Below are 23,272 nucleotides of genomic sequence, written 5' to 3' on the forward strand. Positions count from 1 at the left end.
AGTGGTGGGGGAAACAAAATTGACAAGAAAAATATTTCATCGCAGCTGATAGTGGCGACCGAATACCATTGTCCTATACCTTATACCACCGTAACCACCGTAATCGTTATGAACGTGGCAACGAGTTTCGTGGCTATCACACACCAATGCAAAAAACGGCATGATTGATTTCAAATCCAAAAAATTAAAATGTACCGTTTTAAATTTTAAATTTTAATACATGCTCAAACCTCAAATCGTTGTAGGCCACGGGCACGAACAAGGCATCTCAATCTATATTTTTAAATACTGTCTTCTTTTGTTGAACAGTATGTTTGTGGGTCATTACAACGTCATGTGCCCACGATAGAGCGTCGACGTGTTTAATGAAGAAGAATTTAAGATTAAATCTATTCAAAATCATGATACCAACGGTGTAACTATTATTGCTATAATTTATAACACCTTAAGACGTTTGAATGTACTTTTAGCCTTTTTTACAGCTATTATTATGAAATCTGTGTGCGCGATTTCCCCACATCGTTAGCACCTTCATTCTGTAGTAAAACGTTAAAATTGCTTACAGTTGAGTTTGAGAATCAGTATCACGGTAACAACAACGCATTATCATTACGGCTACGAAGATTAAAACTGTTACAATGATAGAACGTCATGTGTACCTCGCCATCAGCTGATCTTTGCTTACGTTTTGGTGATAAACCGCATCGAACACAAAATCGTTCGTTTCACAATTATTGATGTTCACCGCGGACTCCACAGCTCCACGGTAACGCGACACTTTGACTGAATACTGAAGTAGTTAGCGACACGTAGGACGCATCAGACTCCGTTTGCTGGCTGTCTATACCCCTCCTCACTGAGCCGTTGAGCGTGCCATCGTCGTGACTGAAGCGACTCTTGCACTTCAAAGTGCAAACGTATGCACGACACGTCTTCCGGCGAGTCGGCGTGAAAATGGACGACTCCAAAATGCACAAGCTGAACGGCGTGATCGAACATTACAAGAGACACATCAGCAGGGCTACCGAATCCAACGACAATGACAAGGTGCGTACATGTAAGAGACTATAAGAAGCCCTTGCTGGTGTGCTCCCTTCAATGGCCGTCTGATTTCCCGTATTTGTTGACGTATCTGTTTTCACAAAAAAAAAAAAAAATAGACCCCGAGCTAGAGTAATCAATCAATATTCATCCAGTAGAATTCTCCCCAAATTGGTGATCACTAATCCCACGTCTTCAAAATTTGTTTCTCTATTTCCATATGTAACCCGATTCTTTATGTAAACTTCAAGCTGTTTAAACTATCACCTTCTATAAGAATATTATTCCCAACATTCTTACATATTTCCTTAGCTATAATATTGAAATATTATCCTTAAAAATATTGAGCTCGTCGCATATACATTTCTATTGTAATCACATGTTTATCCATGAATATTTTGTTGTCTTTCAATGAGGTTTTATTATTTTGTTGTAGACACAAAATTGGTTATTTAATTATGACAGAGCACCTAAGTACATTTACTGTAAACTTATATATCATTAAATTATTAGATCTAATACAATTTTTTCAGCACTAACCTACTAATCTATAATGTAGGTCCTACATACTTGTATAGTTAAATATGTATAATTATTGGATATTATATTATTTTTAGACCTGTATATTGTATATTATTCCCAACAAACATATTTATAAGTTATTAATATTACTGGTGTAAGTAAAGACTAAAAACTAATTATGACGTACTCTTTTTATTCCTCGTTAAATTTTTGAAATAAAATAAAGAAATAGAGTTATAGCTCTGAAACAGTCTAAAAGTATGTAGGTAGTAGTTCTGAGGAAATGTAATAAACCTAAATTGTTAAAAATTTAAAATTAGTTTTAATAAAAATTCCTTAATTTTATGAAATAGATCCAATGTATTGATACCAAAACCAATTCATAGGTAATCGATTTATAGATTAAAAACATTAATTTTAATTAGATAATTATATAATAGGTTAGCCGATAAAAGAAATTTAATTTGTATTAAATAATTATTAGGGGAGACTAAATATTATATAATTAAAAAAAAAACTACAAACATAATGAATGTGTTAAATTGTGGTACAGATAGAAGAGAGTAGTAATAATAACAAAATAGGTATTTAAAAAATCATGATAAAAAGTTTTAACTTATCCTTAAAAAATATTTCTGAAATAGATTATTATGAACTTATTATAATAATTCTAATACATACCTATTAATTTTTTTCCAAATTTGAATTAATATTGCAAGTATTACTAGTGTTTTATTATGTTCTTGAAACAATTAAACATGTTTAAACCTTGACAAGTGCAAATAAACATTTTTTTTTTTTTTGCTATTAGATTCAGTTTTTAAAGATGAAATAATAAAAAAAGTAAATGTAAAAATACAAGTATAATTATGTCAAAGATACAAATTTAAGTTAAATTTCAGTTTTATAAATTTTGTTTGTCAAATTTTTATGATTCTATTTACTATTTAGTTTAAAATAATATAACTGGAATAATAATAAAAATAAATAAAAATTTTTTTCTAAATACTTCATGAGTAATGAAAATAAAATTGTAATAATATGAAAAATTTTAACATATCAGCTATGAGTATCCTATGATTTTTTATAAATTGTCAGTTTTTACTACAAGTGAATCATTTCAATTAATGCAATTCATAAAAACAATATGAATAAAATAGAATTTTATGCAATTTAGAATCTTGAATAAAAAATTTTAAGTATAAACCACAACAAAATTTAAAAAAAATTCAAATGTATTTTTCTTAAAAATCTATATTATTCATAACTACCCCAATAATTTTATGACAATAATAATCTTAATATCATCTACTACTATTGGAATAATATATGATTATACAAATAGTATATTATGAAATCATCACAAACCATAAAATTGAATTTGATGTTTATGTAACCATCAAATTTATTACTAATGTTGTTTTATTGTATCTTTAAGTTTATAGTTTTGTGGTTTTTTTATGAGTCAGTTTTTACTAATTTCTTGCAATTATAGACTTACTCATTTATTAATAACTATATGTTTAGTGAAAGTTCCTGTATGTTTTGTGGTCTAATATATTAAAGAGCATCATTAGGTCAGTAGATCAAGGTTACTGTTTTCAGAATTTTTAAATACATACGTATTATTTGTATCCTACTTTTAATGTTTTTGCTATAAAAATATAATTTTTATAACAATCTGTACACTTTAGTCTGGTATTTTGAAGATAAGAAAATGAGAGAAAATTATGTACAATTATTAAGTACTTACACTAACAAAATACTTGAATTTAATTTTAAAGAACTATTGTAAAAAAGAAAATTTAATTTTAATTATTATAATATTATTTTTATTTTTTAAACTTCTATGAATATTTTATTTTGACGATTAAAACAATTGTATTAAGATATTATTATAGGTTTCAATAAAAAAATACAAATAAGTATATGTACAAATTATATTTTAATATTTTAAAACATAGATATTAAGTTACTATAATACTATATATTGTAGCTTACTTATGTTCCAAATTCTGATAGGTAGGTTATAGCTTAAAATTTAAATTATAATCAAAACGTTTCCCTTTCTATTTGAATTTATTGATCTATATTACTTGGGTTCAGACTTAATGCATTGAAGAGTCATAAAAATTGGTTGTATTAATGTTTTAAAATATCTTTTAATTGTATTAAAATTTATTAAAAAAAATAATTGGATAAAATTGTAATACATTTTATTTCCTAAAAATAAATCACATATGCCAAAAATTCAAGTTCTTCTTATGATAATTATTATCAAATATAAAAAAACATAATGAACTAATGTAATTATTTATATAAATTCTACATTATTCTTAACATGTATAAAATAAATATCAAATATTTAATTAATTATAATTTTTAACTTCATAATTTAATTAATTTAATTTACATGCATATTATAGTATATTTATACCTTAATATTTATTAGAATTAGTAATTATTATTAATATTTTCATTAATCTGTTGCCCATAAAAGATATTTGTAAACTTATATTAACAATATAAAAAAAAAATCTTTAGTTTCCATTGTATGATATTAGATAATACCATTATAATAAAATAATTAAATATTTAAAAAAAAAAAACGTAATAAAAATCTTCCAAGTTTTTAAAAATATGAATTTTGTTCACATTTTATTTGAAATAATTGAATGATGTTTATAAGTTATTCATAAAATATGTTGATTAACAAGCATTCTTTTTTTTTCTAAATGCTGTATCTATTTCTTTATATAGAATACACATATATAATATAGTTGAGTAATAACTACTATTTAATCTATGCATATTATAGTTGGTCATAAATACTAGTATATCAGTATTTACTTTTTATAATTAATGATTAAGGTTTAATCCTTGCAGATTTGATAAAAAAATAACTATAAATTATAAAATGCATCTCTTGTTACATTATAAAATAATATATATAACTAATAAGTACCTAATAAATAATATTGTTTGTATTTTCAGATAATGAAATGTATAACTAAACTTTCTCGACTTCCTATCACTGTTCAAAATTTACAAAATACTGGAATTGGCAGAGTAGTCAACAATCTAAGAAAATATGATGGCAACATTGGAGAATCAGCAAAATCTTTAGTTATTCAATGGAAAAATGTAGTAAAAATTGAAGAAACTGAAAATTTCTATAATAGAGAGGAAAACTCCGATGAAGAACATCATGATGTATCTTCACCAAAAGATAATGAAGAATTTATTAATGAATCAGAAGTAATCAATTCAATGAAAGATGATTCAAGTGACCATGAATCATCTTACCGTCGACATCATGAAAAATCAAAACATAAAAAAAGTAAAAAAGATAAAGATAGTAAAAAACGAAAGGAATCTTATTCTAACTCAACAGATGATCAGGAAGATGGGCATGTCTCAAAGAAAGTAAAAAAAGATTATAAGTATGAAAGTGTCAAAGTTAAAGAAGAACCAGAAAGATGTGAGATTGCACAAAATGTTGCAACAACTTCTCATAGAGAAAATACTAATGGTTATGCTGAAAGTATTAAAAAAGAAAAAAAAAGTTCACATTCAGAGAAAAAAAAAGATAAGCATAAATCATCTCATAAATCTGAATCTAAATCTCACTCTCACAAGGACAAAAATGAATCAAAGTCGGGTCACAAAGATAAAAGTGATTCGAAAAAAAGTACTAAGGATAAAACCAAGGAAGAATCTAAGCCTTCAACTAGTGCTAATCATAGTAGTAATAGTAAGTTAAACATTTTATATATTTATATACAAAAGAATAATTAATTCTTTATTAAAAAATGTTTTTCAGGTAAAACATTTGAAGAAGCTTTACTAGGTATAGAAATAGTTAAAAAGAAACAAATTAAGTCCAAGTATAGAGATAGATCAAGGTCTTCAGAGCGAGAATTTAGTTCTATACAATCAGTCAGTTTAATTTTAAACAAATTTTTTATGTTTAAAAACTACTATGTTAACCATTTTTATATACCTAATTCTAGAGTCCGTTGGCACCATTTAATTTAGATCCTGAAGAATTAATTGCTAACTATAAACCACTATCTCAATTAGACGTAAAGAAAAAAAAAATAGACGATCTTGATCCGTTGGCTAAAATTATGACAACAAAAAATATGAGGTATTTAAGTATATAAAACACCTTGCTTATATTTATTTTTATTTCTAAGATATAATATTTTACAGGACAAAAGTTTACTCTGGAAATAAGAGTACAATATATACTGAAGTTCCTAGATTAATTGATATCTGTATCCAAACTATTAAGGATCATTTAGAAGGTAACTACATTTATTGTATAAAAAAATCATATTTTATCATGCCTAAAAATAATAGACATATATTTATTATTATACATCTTCTATTTTGCTTAGCTTTGGAATATACTGGTGGAGTTCCGTTTAGTATACTTGAACCAATATTGAAACACGCTACTCCTGATCAATTATATAACTTAGAACAGTTCAATGACTATTTGATTGAAGATACTGGAGTGTTATGGGAGTACCATTGCAAAAAGGAATTTCGTAATAAAGTTCCAGAAAAAAATGAACCATGGAGAAATTTTTATATAGTAATTAATAATTATAAATTAACTATTTGTCAAAAACATTTTTACACAGTAAAAGATTGTTTTCCTATTTGTATAGAATTATATTGCAATACATTTTTTATTTAATTAATTTATAATAGAAAGCTTAAACATAAAAATATTTTTACTAAGTAAATTTGAAATGACTACTTTAATTAACGTTCAATTCTTAACATGATGAATATAATAATATAGTACTTTGATGTTTAGCGATGTCTAGAAGAACGTGAAACAAAATTGGCCAAACTACGGCGGAATATAAATGCAAATCAAGCTGCATCCACACCTGTTAGAAAAACACAACTAGCATATGTAGATTCAACAGTTAAACCACCACGTGGCATTGCTAAAAAACAGGCAAATTATTAATTTTATAACTTGTTTTTATATAATTTACATTTCTAACTGTCTTGTGCATTTTTATTATTGGTTACAGGCTAAATTCCAAACGGCTACTGCGGATAATAGACGTAATATCTTAAACAAATCAATGATGGGAGAAAATTCTACTGCAGAAGCACTGTCCTCCAACAAAAAATCTACTACCATGGCTACTGGCGTACCAATTGCTTTGACTTCTGCCCATACACCATCCAGTGCGAGTATGAATAGAAACTATTTTACTATTTTACCTATATTTTATATATTTCAAGTTGTTAATTATTTTTTCTTTTTCTGTTTATGTTTAAAAATATGATAAAGATGGTTATTTTTAAAACTTGCATTTACTTTTCATCTATATTAAATAGTTTGAGTATGAATTGTCTCAATGTGATATTTAGAAAGATTGTGTTATTCTTGTTATTGAATTAAAATCTATAAGAAATCAATTGCATTTTTAATTTTGAATCTTTTGATTTCTAAATAAATATTTCTCTTTGCATTCTGATTAGGTTAGCACAATAACATGTCATTTCTGTGAAATCTAATTTCAATTCTGAAAACAATAAATTAGTATTAAACAACCATAATTTTATTGTTCTGATTTTTAACAGTAATTAAAAGTTAGCTCAACTAATATATTTAAATAATAATTATGTTTTAAAGAAATGTTAGCACACTCTTTATTTTTTTCTCTAGTCCACATGCAATATAAATATTTTATGTATTTTATATTCACTCAAGATATTTTTATTTTTTTTATCTTAAAGGAAAATCATTACAAAAAATTGAAGACAATATTATTTTTAAAAGTATGACATGTTGTCTAAAAATTATATAATATCCATTTCAATGTATAAACATTGTTTTTTTTTCTTTTAAATTTAAGTTATAGTAAAATATAAAACCAACATGTCGAATTCTCAAACTATTATACTCTATAATTTCTATAATAGGTTATTTTACTCCAAGATCAATCAAAAATTATAAAAAAAAAACTATTTTACATTAATGCATTTTATCTATGTTATTTTTGAATCTAAAAAAGCTAACAAATATTTCATCAACAATAGATATTGATATCTTCCTAATGTTGTTTTTAGTAAAATAATTTTAATTGTTTACTTTTGAAAACATAATTTTTCTTAAATAAATGTAACATGTTATTTGAACCATTGACTAAGATAAAAAATGTATGTGGTTTCCTCTAAACTATAATGATATTTCAATAAATCTATATGTTTGTGATTTATGTTCTATAGATAGTATTAAATTGTATGTATTTTTTTTTTCTGTTATTTTAGTGAAAAAGAAAAAAGCTCCTTTGATGCAAAAGGCGTTACAACTCATTAAATCTACACGCAGACGTTAATTACTTCATGACATACTTGAAATAATAGTATTTCCCTACGTACACGCATATTTAATGTTTACATTTATGTAAAGACGTACCTGCCACCAAGGTTCTGAGATTTAATAATATGTTTTACTGTGATGAATTGAATTTTGAATTTATTTTATTTTTAATTCTTAATTAGCATTAAGATTGCATAATGTGAACACGTTACTGTGGTTTTTTTTACTATAGATGTATTTATAAACATGGTCGTTGTAATTCTAATTAATATTATTGTAATACTGAATTGAGTGTTGATTCTATTTTTAATATCTATTACCTAAACATAGGTATCATAATTTCCTTATATTATTATATAGTATTTACGTTTTTTTTTCAACAAATTGTGCGTTAATTTCTATAACGTTATACATTTTTAAATTTGCCGTATCGGTCATCCAGCTTTATGTATTATGAATAATAATAATTGTTATATTACACTGTAACACGTTGAGCTGTAGCTGTTAACACAATAATATTATACAATATACAATTATTCAATTTACTGTAATGTGTATTTAATAAAATCATACAATAACCTATATATTACATTCGAATACTTGACTCTATTGTAATTTGTAAGTATCTTTAGAGAAATCGATTTTTGTGTATAAAATTAATATGGGCATAATATAGCTAGTGGACGGACAATCACGCAGTTGAAGTAGGTACCTAGCGCCCAGAAATCGATGACCTAAAAATAGGGGTTAAATATAAAGGCCAAACACGAACCGATAGCGTGACAATAAATAATTATCATTTCCAATTACCATCGAATACTTCATTGAGACTGATATAATTTATTTGAAAATTTTAAATAGTAGATAACAGACATTCGCACCAGCAGACATTCTGACCCCGTTGTTTGCGTTTATAACCAGGGCTCGGGACTTAGAGCGTTTGCTTATTTTTATGGATTGACTTAAAATGTAACAGAGTGGTATGAAAGTGTGTGTCATGTTACAACCACGTTCAAATGTGAAATTCGAAAGTGCTTTTTTTTGCCTTGTACGAAGATTTTATAAAAGATGCTTTTTTGACCAATTTTTCTACTTTTTATGGTTTTTTCCTGCAATGTAATTTATGATAGAATAAACAATAAGCCAAAATGTCTCGAAAGTGAAATTTGATTTTTTTATAATACAAAAATGTATTTATTTTTAGTTAGAAACTTTTCCAAATCATTTTGTTTGATATTTTGTTTAATCTTTAATTATATTATTTTTAGCACAGTTACAATTATATCTAGTATCTACTATTTATGTCTTTGTCGTGTAAAAATAAAGTTTTTTTTTTTTAATTAAATATTTTTGCTCAAATTTAAGTTTTTTAAATACTTATTTGAGTAATTGAGTGCTTATAATGATGTTTTTAAGCGCATTTATTTTAATGGTTTTAAATTCTATAAGTCCCGAACTCTGATCATAAGTCATAACGATATAATATTATTAATGTAGGTACGTACCTTTGTGTTAACACTGCGCGTCCCGTAATAATAAAAAAGCTTAAGAAGCTCGGATCATTTTGGACATAAATGTCTGTTAGCGAAAGGGAACATCTCAATTTAAATATGCGCCTTTGCAGTAATCTCAACTTTACATGATAACCGTCTCCAGAGATACCTCATCATTGACGAAGGACATAACTGCAGTTCTTGCTATGATTAACACCCGCAAAACATGGGCGCCACAGGTAAAATTTTAAGGAGGCCGGGAGAGAGGCAAAATAAAAAAAATCTGGAGATATGAATATGACTCGCAATCTTTTAGTATATAATAATTAGGTAATAACTTATTAATGTATAGGTACCGTATTTTATTGGCGTAGAAAATGACGGGTTCGAAATTTGAATTGACTTGTGCAGAACACTTGAATTTTTTGATACATGTGGTTCAAACACAACATTATAAATGCACAATTTTCATCACTTTTTTTCTATTAAAAAATGCACGAATATTCATGGTTAAAAATGTTTAATTTAAAAGAATAATAATTGAGGAATAATGCTTGGCATTACTCACTTCATACCAGATATCGCACAGACAGTGAAAGACTGCAGTCATTCTGTGCACCAAGTCACAAAAATGCTTGGTGTATTTTGTTTTGTAATCAGCTGCCATCCGTAAATCGTAGTTAAAGGTACTTACACTCATACGTTCATTTGAAGTCGAAACATTAAATGTTGTCCTATGAAATACTTGAAATACGTGATGTTTATGGGTTTACTATAAATTATCTGCGATAATAATACGAAACATGAGTGATATATTCTTATAATATTTATCTCACGTACCTACTTATCTTCCTGTTGTTAATAATATACGATAGCAATTGTGTATTATATAACATGGTGTATTTTTTATTTATTTTATATCTTAAATAGTGATTTTAAAAAACAATTTGTCTTCGTAAACAGACAATATCACGATAATATTTATTGAATTACAAGTTCATAGAATTTTTTCAGGGGGGGAGTGCCCCTGTTATGCCCCTCTCCCCAAATGGGCGTCCATGCCCATAATTATAAATTTGTATTCAGAAGCGGCTAGTAGACAGCACCTATACAATATATAGGTGCTTACCACCTGCACGCGGGGCACTTAACCTCCAGCGCTTGCAGTACTATATGATTTAGAGAGGATTTGCAGGGATTCACTGTCGCTAAAATAATGGTACCTACTCAAAGGTCTAATTAAATTACAATTGTACATTTTTGCAAATTTTTTATAATTCATAAGAACAATTATTATTAGTAGTTTATTTTACATTTTAAACACTGGCAATTGACATGGACTGAATTTCTAATGTTATAAAATATAATTTCCAAGGTAAGTACCTGAATTATGCTAGCGGCATGATATTATAATATATTGTTATCCGTAATATCCTTATGAGTTATATCAACACGTTTTTGTAAATAGTACATTATAGTCATTATACAGTCGTCGATTTATGGCAAAATCTTCGTTACACTAATGAACGGATGTAGCCAGTTGATTTATAATTTGAAATATTGAAAACGACATTTTACACCAGCGGTATTTTGCATATTGAATGACTAAAACTTTTCTGTATTCTACTCCGGATGTGGCGGTACACTATTATTTAGGTACATAGTGATCGACTTTTTTTTCAAAATACGATAGATACAGTGACGCAGTGTCGTTTTCTTTTATGAAAAAAAAAATAGCAAAATAAACCCCAGTAAAGCATACTTTTATATTAGGTATACCTTTACAAAATAAAAATAGAACTTTATAAAATATCTATTAATTATAATTTATATTTGCAGTAGAAGAGCTTATTAGTCCAAAATCTTTATTCTGTATAAATGTAATAATAAATGTAATATTTATTAGACACATAAAATAATTATAACACATTAATTCAATAAAGACAAAGTAAACCATTTAATTATTATTATTATATCAACGAATTGGTGGTTTGTATTTTGCATACTTATTTTAAAACTGATTTTAATACAAATAGTATACGGTACAACGTGACATATTTGAGTAATGAACATAATAAAAATGTACTAGTTGAAAAATAGATAGATATAGGCACTAAGAAACTTCACAGTTCACAACCTCTATATTATATATTCACCAAAGAGATTAATAATTTTTAAACAAGAAAATATTGTAATTAAGTGTCTACTGTCTAGATATTATATAACACAAAAAATAATCTTTATTTAAAATGATCTAACTAATACAATGATAGTTAGTCATAAACTACTTAATATAATATAATATAATAATAATAATAATAATAATAATATTTGGTATATTGTTATAATTTGCCAGTAATAGCGCGTCTGCGCTTAAAAATACCATAATTTATTAAGTTCTATACAAATTCATTGCAAAAGGTACATATTATTACTATATAGGTGCGTTTATTTTTTAAGCTTAAATATTTTTTTATATTTATATAGGTAGGAACAGTATATTTCAAGAGCTTGGAAATGTCTGACACAGTTTTTACAATATGAACATTTCTTAACTATTATACAACCTATATAATATTATTATGTATAATGTATAGATGACAAATGCATAATGTATATTTTATCATAACACAATATACCTAATATATTCACGATTTTATAATGTACGACATCTAAATGAGACGTTGAATTATTTAAAATATAATGAATTATAAAAACAATTACACATTAGTCACAACAAACTAATTAACAACCACAACTCGAATTATTGTTTAATAAAAATATACATAGTATATTATAGTTATATAGAGATACATATCATGTCATTAAAAATTTATTTTTCTAACATTTTTGCGCACTATTGTGGAAATAAGTATCTAATAATATAATAAATTATCATTATTCTACGAAAGATGTACAGAATTATTATATTCACCCCAATTGAAATATCTTCGTATAATCTACCCTGTGTTAATTGTTTATTGCAGCCTCTACAAGATCAATGTGTTATTAATATTAATTAAGTATTGTATGAAATACTCTCAACGATAATAAGGCTTAGTCGCGGTGTCGCAACTAGAGGTGGGGCGTTTGGGGGGGAGCTTGATAACAAAATAGTTTTTTTTGTTTTTATTACATTTGGATATATTCAAAGTAAATTATTTTCGTATTAATAATTAGTGTCAAAAACTGGTGAGTGTATATAAAGTTTTGGGTAGATCATTTCTATGATTGGCTTACTTGGTTTAGGACTTTGTCGCATATATTATATATGTGTATTGTGTATAAAAAAAAGCCACATTGTTATAAACACAATACATTCTTCGATTTTCCCAAGATATAAAATGTGTAATCATCTGTAAGGGATGAACTTCTATGGATTATTTTAAGTTAATGTTGTTTGGTGAGAGCTGTAGTTTTCTCCTTAGAATTTTAACTCAAGACATGTCGAAACCCTTAGGCAGTACACCACAAGGCGGAACATTCAAATTTCAGGATATCAAAAATAATAACAATCTCTCCAACCTCGCCCCGATTTCGCGACGTAAGCGCAAACTCTATGTATAGATAAATGCAGAACTTTATCGTAGTACTGTAGCAGTGATAGGTATCCCTATACAATGGACAATATTGCCATAATAAAAGTCAAGTAATACAGAATATTAAGTCTATTGAAGGGAGGTGGTATTTTATATAATACAAATCGTTTATACGGTAATTATTATAGCACGCGGTGACGGCCTGAAACGCTAACACGTAAAAAAATTATACGACGTTTCCTAAAATAGGTACATTATTATAATATTATTGAATATTTATAAACAACCATAATAATAGTAAAATATTATACTAATAATATGCACAATCGCGGTCTATAGCTGAGTCTATAATATATTGTTTACAGATCGTGCGCAAATCGGCAACATATTGATTTATACATTCAGTATTATAAATTATACAATACTATGATGCTACACACAACATTATAGGTAAAGTGCAGTTGCCAGCAACGCGTCTTACAGCTGTTGAATCCCTTCGGTGTTCAAGTACGAAGGATCTACGGACACCACTTTGGCGGTCAGGAACGCATGCACGCAGAACAGCAAGCTCTGCAGTTCTTGACAGACCAATTCCTAGTCGGAGACAAAAAAATACAAGATCAAGAAAAAAATCGATTTCTCACGTGTGGTGATCAGGATTTGGCGACATCAAGATATTGCAGGGCTGTGCAGGACGATCGGAAATCCGCATCGTACAAATTGTGTTGTGTATAAATCTCTCAATGCTACTCAGGATACGGTATTATTATTATTATTATTATTATTATTATTATTATTACTGAAGAGGACCAATTATTGCTTTATTTTTTATTGCCACGCGGAATTCTGATCACCTAGCATGTAGTGATATAAATACATTAAAATATATGTAATATGTATATACTGACAAAAATCGCACGAGGAGGGTGGACGCCTGCAAGCAGCCGTAGATGTTGATGAAATTTATATTAAAAAGTTTTTTATTTTTATTTTCAATGCAGTTTGCATGAAATGTATTAAACAATAATTCATAAGACAAATACCTACATGGTTTTAAAAACATTAGTTACTAATTCTGGTGACGTACACAATATTAACATATTAAAGATCAGTGTCCTACTATATATAGACTGACTCTATTTAACCCTTGTCACCACTATATAGAATAGTGTAATAATATTAAAACTAAACCCTGAATACATTATTATACTCAGTTGTATACCCATTAATTAGTGTGTGTAAGTTTTGACAAGTAATATAAAAAAAAAAACGTGCGAAAAGCTTAGAAACTTTAATATTTTTTTTTTTAATTTAAGGTAATTTTATGCAAGTCTTATATACTATATCTCATAGAGCATTTAACCCGTATATAATAGAACTTTAAAGGTTTGTTCTTATATAAAACTTCGATCATCCTAGCATTAGTATTCTGTATTTAGGTACAGTTTCTTCACAGTCATACTGTGAAGATATATTAAAAAATTTTTTATTTCGTACAACCTTTGTTTCAATACAGCCATTATCGTTGAAGTGAAGTTTTAGCCGGGAAATATGATCGTCCGAGGAGCCACGAAGCTCAGAAAACTTGTACGTCCAAACATTTGAATTTGTCCAGTTGTCGTATAATGTGAATCCGTTGTCCCAGTCCAATATCAAGTTCGATGGCTGTTGGTTGTTACCAAACAACACGTAAAACGTTCTGCTCTGTGAAAACGCAAAAAAATAACATTTCAATACATTGAGCAATAATTTAACTTGAATGGCTAAATATATTCTATAAAAATTTAATATAAAAATATGTATTGTATAAAATGTAGTGATCGATGCCTAGTAGTAGGTTATTTAGGTATGAAAATCTGATATTTGAAACTCATTATTGCAAAAATGTTCTATCAAATTAATTGAGAAAGAAAATTAGTATGATGACATATTGACATTGCATGTACTTATTTACATACATTGATGTAGTGCAGCGGATAATTGTAGCATCGATCGTCGCAGTGCCATTCACAATTATTTGTATTTTTTAAAAAATTGTTCACATAATATACTCGAGTATAATTATTTTCTCTAAATAGGTATTCAAATTCAAAGTACTTACTTTGATGTGCATCATTGACGTGCATATCGACCTATGCCACGCACACTGTACGTCCAGTAAACCCTGTTTTGTTTCCATTGAAAAGTACCGGGACACGCCGTTGGATGTCTGTAGTAAAAAACAATTTTGTCTCTGGTCCACGTTTTCCGCATCCTTCACTAGTCTCAACATGGACTCGTACAGTTTGTACACGACACCACAGTCTAGCCATTCCGTAATAGACATCTGTATAACGTATAATAAACATAAATGATAAATTTATAGTCTCAAACCGGAGTGGCAAGGGAGGTGATGGTGAGAGTAATTCGCTTCTTTTTTTCTAAAAATTAAACTCAGTAATTCCATCCTAAGTATTTTGTAATGAATTAGAAAAATATTTTCTAAAACGCGTTTTATATTAGTATGAGTTTTATTTAGAAAATGATAAAATCTCAAACGAAATTTTAAATATTAAAAAAAAATTAAAAATATGCTATTTTATTGATAATTTTTATTTATCGACTTCTTTTTTTCAAAACACGTAACAATTGTAAAGCAGATTTTTCTTCTAATTGTTATCTTTTCAATCAAAATTCGAATGAAAAGTTTTAGAATAATATTTTAACGTCATGTACTGAAGATAATAGGTTTGAAAGACATGGAGATTAGCATGATTTGAAAATAATTATAGTAATCACTGATCAATAATATTTTATGATTTCTCTGTGTGACTGTGTATAATAAGTAGAAAGTTTTTTCACCACAAGACACTCCTTGAATGATATAAAATATCTGAGTATTTGAAAATATTGTCCTTATGTTATACTTACAAATTGTAAAATGTTAATATCAGAATTTTATTGAATTTGTAGTTAAACGGAATATGGTAGTAAATATACTCTATAAATAAATATAACATAGTATACAGAATGCTTTTAAAGAGATACCTACAATATTTAGATACAATAGTTTCATCATTAAATCTAATACTCATAAATATTATAAGCATTTAGCTCGGAAAATATTTTTTTAAAGCAGATCACCTAAATCACTAATTAGTAGTAATATTAACTTAAAATACAATTTTCTCCGCCAAAACAAAAAAGTACTTAAATTATGATCATGTGGTCATGTGTATATGTGTCATACAAGCCTGTTAAACTATTGCAACTTTGCGACTTTTACAGGATATCAAAGAAGACAAAAAACATAAACATTAAGTATATCTTTTAATATCTACAATATAATCGACTTTTGTTGACAAAAGTTTCTTGTGGGTAAACGACCAACACTCGAGCTCGGCAAACTCTGTAACTTAATTAATTTAACAGTGATGCTAACTTACAAAGTAAATAACACCAAATGAGAAATCCATATCCATGACGTACATTCAAGACATCTTTTTTTGTAGACTAATATATTTTGTTTACGATCGTGTTAAGCATTATGAATTGAAGTTTCTAAACGACAACATATTTATTTTATAATAGAACACCAATAGCAATTTTCCGACTAGTAATAACGTCGTTTGTCGTAAGTTTATGGTATTATAGTTTAATTAGTCCTGAATCCTGAATTACTAATTAGCTCTCCGAACAGTTACCACTTGCCTATCAGTTACAAGATGAAATACAATACTTACGTCATTCACTACTCCGCGCACACTTTATATATATATATATGTTATTTATGAGTTTAATAGAGTGAACACTTTCAGTGAAGTATATTTAATAAGCCCTATTAAATGAACGATATACATTTACATAATATACATATAATATTTGAAGTATTACAACAAACCATGTTAATGGATTATACTCATAAAATATTAAACAGTGCATATCCATCGGTTCATTGTGTAATTAATTCAGCTATACCTAACAATGATTAATCATACTTAGGTACTATTCAAATAGTAGGTAGCTTAAAATTAGCTGGTGAAAAAATGTTTCTATGCGTAAAAATTATCTATTTTCAAAAATTATTCGAATTTTGTTTCTTGTAAAATATTACAAATGCAGTAATATAGGTAATATAATAAAATGAATAGTGTTGTACCTAACGGTACTAATGAACAAATGTTATATGCAAAACGTCGAGTGTTGCACATGACAATAAAGATTTTAGATCAGACTGTACCTTATAAGATTAAATTAGATTATATTTCCACATATTATGTAGTAGATATCTACAGTAATTTTATTTATTTTCGTGGTGGTGTGTTGACGGAGAAGACTTGTACATAATGTACAGTAAAATAAATCATCCTTGTAACGGATTCCCTATTAAACAAAAATTTCCTTACAACAACAAATAACAGTAGTCCGTATATATATCCCGTAAAGGTTCTTAATGCTTCTTTAATGAAAACTTCTTTGCTACGGAAGTCGGAAATATCACTTGGTCCCGAGCGAATTCGTCTTAAGGAGGTTTAACTGTTTATTACAGGTATATATAAGACATAAATCGTTTACGGTATGGTATAGTATATGGACAGACGTAGAATTTTATGCGTCGAATAAAACGTCAGTAATGTGTTCCTACGTGTGCGTGCACGCGTATAAACAAATGGATGAAACATTATTATATAATATACTTCTACGAAAATGTCAAACCGTTATAAACCTACTAAGTTTCAATGACACTTACCGGTGGTGTGTCGAAAAGCAATACGTCACGACCTCTGATTATCATGAATCTTGCGCAGTAACTTTGCCAAGGATGATTATTGTTTAGCACCCCCTCGTTTACCCATCCCATGTACTCAATTTTCTCGTTGATACCAAAATTTAAATTGTACAGCTTAATCTGAAAAGAAAAAAAAAACTTAATACCTAGTGATGTTATCGATACACCGATGGCAACGGAAATAACGGCTTAGGTTACTACTTGTATTTCTGAGAGATTTGAAATGTTCTCTGAAATAAGTTTAACCCATTCGGACAAACTTTTGACATTATCGCAATGTATGATTGTAGAATTCTGATCGTTCATTCCGTGCACTTCGAAACCGTTTCGCCGCAGTTTGTCCGTACCCTGCACGTATCTGGTTACATAACCCATCATCAGTGGTACTGAATTCAAAATTAAAATCATTAAAATATACAAATATATACGTAAATGGAACTGTTGAGATAATCATACTTATAAGATAATCCACCCACGGTCCATCTTCTGTGTCACTTTCTCCGTTATTGTTGTTGTTCTTCCCTAAAACGATTAAAACCATATTATTAATTATTACCTATTGAAATTTTTTTATCAATATGTTTAATTTGAATTTTTATGAATAAGTCTAAAAACGAAGATATAATTTATTAGACATAAAATATACATATACTTAAACAACTTCAATATTATCATTTATACTTTATACCCGAGTGTGTGTGAATATATTATAGATGATAATTTACAATCTATCTATATCAAACTTTAATTATTACGTAAATTACTATGAAACATAAATTAATTAATATGAATGGAGATGAGGACACGATTTCTCAACAATTAATTATTATTACTAATGCTATGCATAAGCGTAGAAATAATATCTATGATTAATTATATTTTAAGTAATTGGATAGTTATTAAAAGTATAACTGTAATATTATTTTCAAATGAAATTATATGTTTAAATAACTTAATAAAAATGATAACTGACAATTCATATTTTTATAAATTTAGAATATATAGGTGCAATGACACGATTTAACTTGTACAATAGATAACGCTGTATTTTATTATAAGATACAAGTTTTTTCAGTTCCATTAAAAAACATGTATTTTACTTGTATACGTTATAGTTTTAGAAAAAAAAAAACAAATGCTAGCAACTCGGACTATATATATTTTTTTTATACTTTACGGTACTCAATACTCCAATTACAATGCAATATTTCACAAGTAATTACCAGACACTCAGATAGCTATTTATCCACATTAACAAAATACCCATGTGAATCATCTCTATAAAATCAAACGGAAAGTTTCTCAATGCAAAACTGACAAGTTCCCAACAGACTCCGACACATTCTAATAAATCAAATATTCCATTCAGTATGAAACTTATAAACTATAAGCAAATAATTTGTATTATGATGATCTATACGATATTCAAACACGGGACGGAGTAGTTAAAATATCAAACTTCAGTACTATTTGTACAGGTTTGGCGTGAATTTGATTTTCAAGTTAAAATGATAATGAAAAATCCGGCTGTAAAAATTTAAAAATATTGTACACTTATTATATTACAATGAATTATTAATCAATTATGAAATAGATAATTGTATTGCTACTGAGAGGATTTATTATTACATGTTAGTAATACAATCGTGATACCATTACAAAATTATTTGGTATTGTTACCGTCCATGGACGAGATGACTGATTGTGTTCGCACGCTTTCTAATATCCGATCGTATCCTGTTTGATATATTAAGAAAATCGATAAAATTTTACAATATACTGAACATTTGTTTCAATCAATATTCCTTTATTGTACGGCCAATGTCACTCATTAGTACGTTATAGCAACTTCTCTTACACATAAACTTTAAAATTCCAAATTCTTTTAAGCTAGCTGTATATTAATATTAACAATTTTATACAATCAATCATCATCATCCAATATAACTCACTCATAAGTTATATTCAATATTTTTAGTCACTGTTTATATCTACCTACTGTAATTTTCATCAGAAATGCCGTAGAACCTATTACCTTATTTTAATTTAGTTATTGATCATTTTTAAATACCACTAATAACAATACAAAATCTTATATGATAAAGTAATTACTTAAATAAAACAAATTAGTAATAAAAATAATTACCTCTAGCTCCTAATAAAAAAGGCGCTGCAGCTTTGTAGTGCTTGACTAATAATGTAACATGATTTCCAGAATTCCGCAAAATGTGTAATGCCGCGTCGTGGCAAGCGTTTGTGATCAACTGATCGTTCACTGTTGTAAAGAAAATTCATTAATCACAATAACAAGATATAAAAACTGGTGTAACTTATACATTATAACAGCTTTTCACAATGTATACTTTCATAAATCATACCTAGGTGGAAGTGACTGAAAGGGTCAGGGGGATGTTCGGTATAAATAATAAACGGTATAAAAAGTCTTCACAACATTATTAAAAATATTAAGTAGGATAATGTGCTACCGACGGAAATTAATATTGTTAGATTTTATGTATTTAAATTAAATTTCTTTGAATACAACATAGTTTGTATTACAATTAGCACAATCACCATTTATCAAATTTCCCTTTAAAAAAAAATAAAAATATATATACATATGTATATGCGTATATAATTTTGTAAATAGTTTAATTTGTACCTATGTATAAGGTACCAACATTGTACATACATACTCGTATTTATTAAATGCATTTGTATTAGTTTAGAATTATTCTGTACACCCAAGAGTTAATTTAAAAAATATATATATAATTTATGAAATATTTTTATTTTCATACTACAATAATATTAAACTTTACACTGACGCTGTATTTCAAAAGCACACTTGTTTGCCAATACATTGTTCACTCTACAAAAATTGTTTTTTTAACTTAAGCACAATGATAAATGAGATAGTTATTTTTATAGCTGTGCTCAAACACTCATCAATCGGGGCGAATTTCTTTTTTTACGCATTATCTATTTGAAAACAATATTAAGCCATTAAGTTTATACTGAAAAACGATACTGAGCGGAAATGTTGTTAAAATACGGAAGTCTTATGTTTAAGATAAATCAGAATTGTGGATCATATATTGCACTATACCTTTTATAATAGCATCTCCTACAAATAACCTTTTGGTGTGGTAAGCGGCTCCTCCTTCGGGAATTCTCGATATCAATATCGGTAAATTGTTCTCTTGACCACCTTTGACGCTTATTCCAAGGCTACCGTTTTTTCTTGTCACGGTCACATATCTCAACTGTAATATTATTTAAAAAAAACCATCGTGTTATTATAGTTACTGCAGCCAAACAAAAAGTGGAATGAACAACATTGTTTAACTTTTACTTAGTACCTATTGTATAGATTATTATTGTATTAAACACTATATTGTACTTAATTAGTTTTTTTTTTTTTTAAGTTAGAATTTGTACAATCTGTAAATAGTTTTTTTTTCTTTTTTACAATAAGCGCAAATTATATTTAAAAGTTAATTAGATAAGATTAAATTAATCGAATAAATTAGCAACGTTTTATAGACTGAAGGTGACTTGAGAGAAGAAATTATTCAGTGATGGAACTTCGTTATATGGGTACGTTTATATTATATATATATTATGCATAGGGTGATCCAAATTTTGAATTAGAATATTGGATATCTTTGCTTACATTTTTTATGTAATTTTTATTAGTGTTGTGACTTGTGATAATACGATGTGATATATTTTTTTTTTTAATTATCTTATAAATCATATATAATTGTATAGAAATTGTTAAAAAATATATTTAAACAACTACACATTGTATGAATTAAATACCTAAATCGTATAAAAATTGCATCATATACAATACGTATGAGAGCAGTGGTGGGAAATATACGGAGTGTAAATTAATATAAAGTAAAATTTAAATCATTATTTTAATTACATACATAATAGTTTGGACTAGGTTGATAGTTGTCGATGGTATCCTCGGACGATGAAGACGACGACGACTGATGGTTGTCGACAACTTCTTGTTTCTGGAGTTTCAGACATTCTAGCGTTAACACCAGCCGTACAGTTAATGAACCTCTATTAGAATCGTTCACTCGCACTAATCCTGTCTTTGCCTAATGAAGTTATTTATTTAAGTTTTCGAACTCAGTGTTTAAAATCGACGCAAAATCATTATGCGTAAATTAATATATTATTACTTTAACTCCATCCAGGCACTCCTCTTTTATATCCGATTCTTGGGTACTGTTTAAATTCAGCCGCATAATTTCTCCGAGTTGAGCACAACTGAAATCATAATATATATACAACATAAGAAACCGTTAATAATAAAATATTGCTAATAATTATTTTATTATACATTATTTATACATGAAATGACAAAAATTAACTATAAAACAACAGTAATATATACCTACTATCAATTATCAATTATAAATACTGTATTAGTAAGTACTTTATATATTATGGATACAACATATGTTATACATGTTATATATGTCCTGTGTTTAATTTATTATAATATAGAATTATATATAAATACAGGGCAATTCAAAATTTATGTTATAGCCAATATAAAATTATTAAATAAATAAATTTAAATTAAAAATTAGAAGTCCTTATTAAACTATAATTTATAATCTTATTTTAGCTCCTTTAACTTCCAAACCAATAGTCTTTAAAATATATTAACCGAGCGGAGACCAACATTTTACGGGGTATACTTGTGCTAATTCACTTCGTTTATCTGAACTTAAAAACTTTAGACACTGATAACTCATAAACTACTCATTCGATTTTTTTTATTTTCAAACATTAAAATACTCAAATATATTTTTCACATTGTTATTGCCAAAAAAGTATAGTTTTCATTTGAATTTCTTAAGTTAACTCCCAAAACTCTCCCAAAATTATTGTAAAAATGTATAAAAAATTTAAATTACTATTCATTTATGATACTTCTAAAAAAAAAAAAAAATATTTTTTTTCTATTATGTATAATTATATGATAAAATTGCTATGACATAAATTTTGAATCACCTTAAATATTCTATAATATTGAATAGATATTAGGTACAGTAATAAACATAAAATAAAATTATAATTAGCTATCGACATCACCAATATGGCAAAATGTAAAAACAATTTCAATTTTCATTGTATTTTCTATATTTTTACGGGTTTTTATAATCAACAGGATTACACGAATTATGTATATGAAATATTTACTAAAATAAACCTAATTTATTATTCAATTTATTTATACATAGTTTTATATAAATTAATAAATACATAAAAGTTTATTGTATTTTGGCGATTTATATAGTTTTCGTGAGGGATCTAACCCACGAAAAAAATTTTTCACTATCATATATGACGGTTTGGCAAGCGTTTTATATTTGAAAAGTATCCAACATTTTTGTGTTTTTAACGCAGTAAGCGGTTACTAATACATATGATTTATTTGCAACGAAAAAAAAAAATAGTAAGCAAATACTACTATAAAAAAATGCATTATTTAAAAACACGCGAAAAACATTTGATATTT

General features: G+C 27.2%; 2 protein-coding genes across 4 annotated transcripts in view; one reads left to right on the forward strand and one right to left on the reverse strand.

Moving 5' to 3' along the window:
- Positions 1-201: 201 nt before the first annotated feature.
- On the forward strand, positions 202-8,472 carry LOC112593300 (transcription elongation factor B polypeptide 3-like). Its single transcript, XM_025337680.1, has 9 exons — positions 202-1,047; positions 4,558-5,317; positions 5,387-5,502; positions 5,577-5,713; positions 5,779-5,873; positions 5,967-6,166; positions 6,395-6,541; positions 6,621-6,786; positions 7,870-8,472. Exons 1-9 carry the CDS (start codon positions 955-957, stop codon positions 7,935-7,937), a joined length of 1,782 nt encoding a protein of 593 aa, XP_025193465.1. The 5' UTR covers positions 202-954; the 3' UTR covers positions 7,938-8,472.
- Positions 8,473-12,087: 3,615 nt separating this feature from the next.
- LOC112593343 (gamma-2-syntrophin) overlaps positions 12,088-23,272 on the reverse strand; it is a 43,302-nt gene continuing 32,117 nt past the window's right edge. For 2 of the 3 annotated variants that reach the window (XM_025337733.1, XM_025337732.1), the window contains exons 2-11: positions 21,924-22,011; positions 21,660-21,839; positions 20,831-20,987; positions 19,868-19,996; positions 18,178-18,243; positions 17,923-18,107; positions 17,683-17,841; positions 15,055-15,279; positions 14,454-14,657; positions 12,088-13,547 (exon numbers count right to left, since the gene is read on the reverse strand). In XM_025337733.1, the coding sequence (XP_025193518.1) occupies positions 13,431-13,547; positions 14,454-14,657; positions 15,055-15,279; positions 17,683-17,841; positions 17,923-18,107; positions 18,178-18,243; positions 19,868-19,996; positions 20,831-20,987; positions 21,660-21,839; positions 21,924-21,989 (1,488 nt within the window). In that variant the 5' untranslated portion in view covers positions 21,990-22,011 and the 3' untranslated portion in view covers positions 12,088-13,430. The remainder of the gene's footprint in view (positions 13,548-14,453; positions 14,658-15,054; positions 15,280-17,682; positions 17,842-17,922; positions 18,108-18,177; positions 18,244-19,867; positions 19,997-20,830; positions 20,988-21,659; positions 21,840-21,923; positions 22,012-23,272) is intronic. The other variant, XM_025337731.1, reaches the window with a different exon arrangement.

The sequence above is a fragment of the Melanaphis sacchari genome, unplaced genomic scaffold, assembly GCF_002803265.2.
Source record: "Melanaphis sacchari strain LSU unplaced genomic scaffold, SCAv2.0 Contig1_pilon_pilon, whole genome shotgun sequence".
Lineage (NCBI taxonomy): Eukaryota > Metazoa > Arthropoda > Insecta > Hemiptera > Aphididae > Melanaphis > Melanaphis sacchari.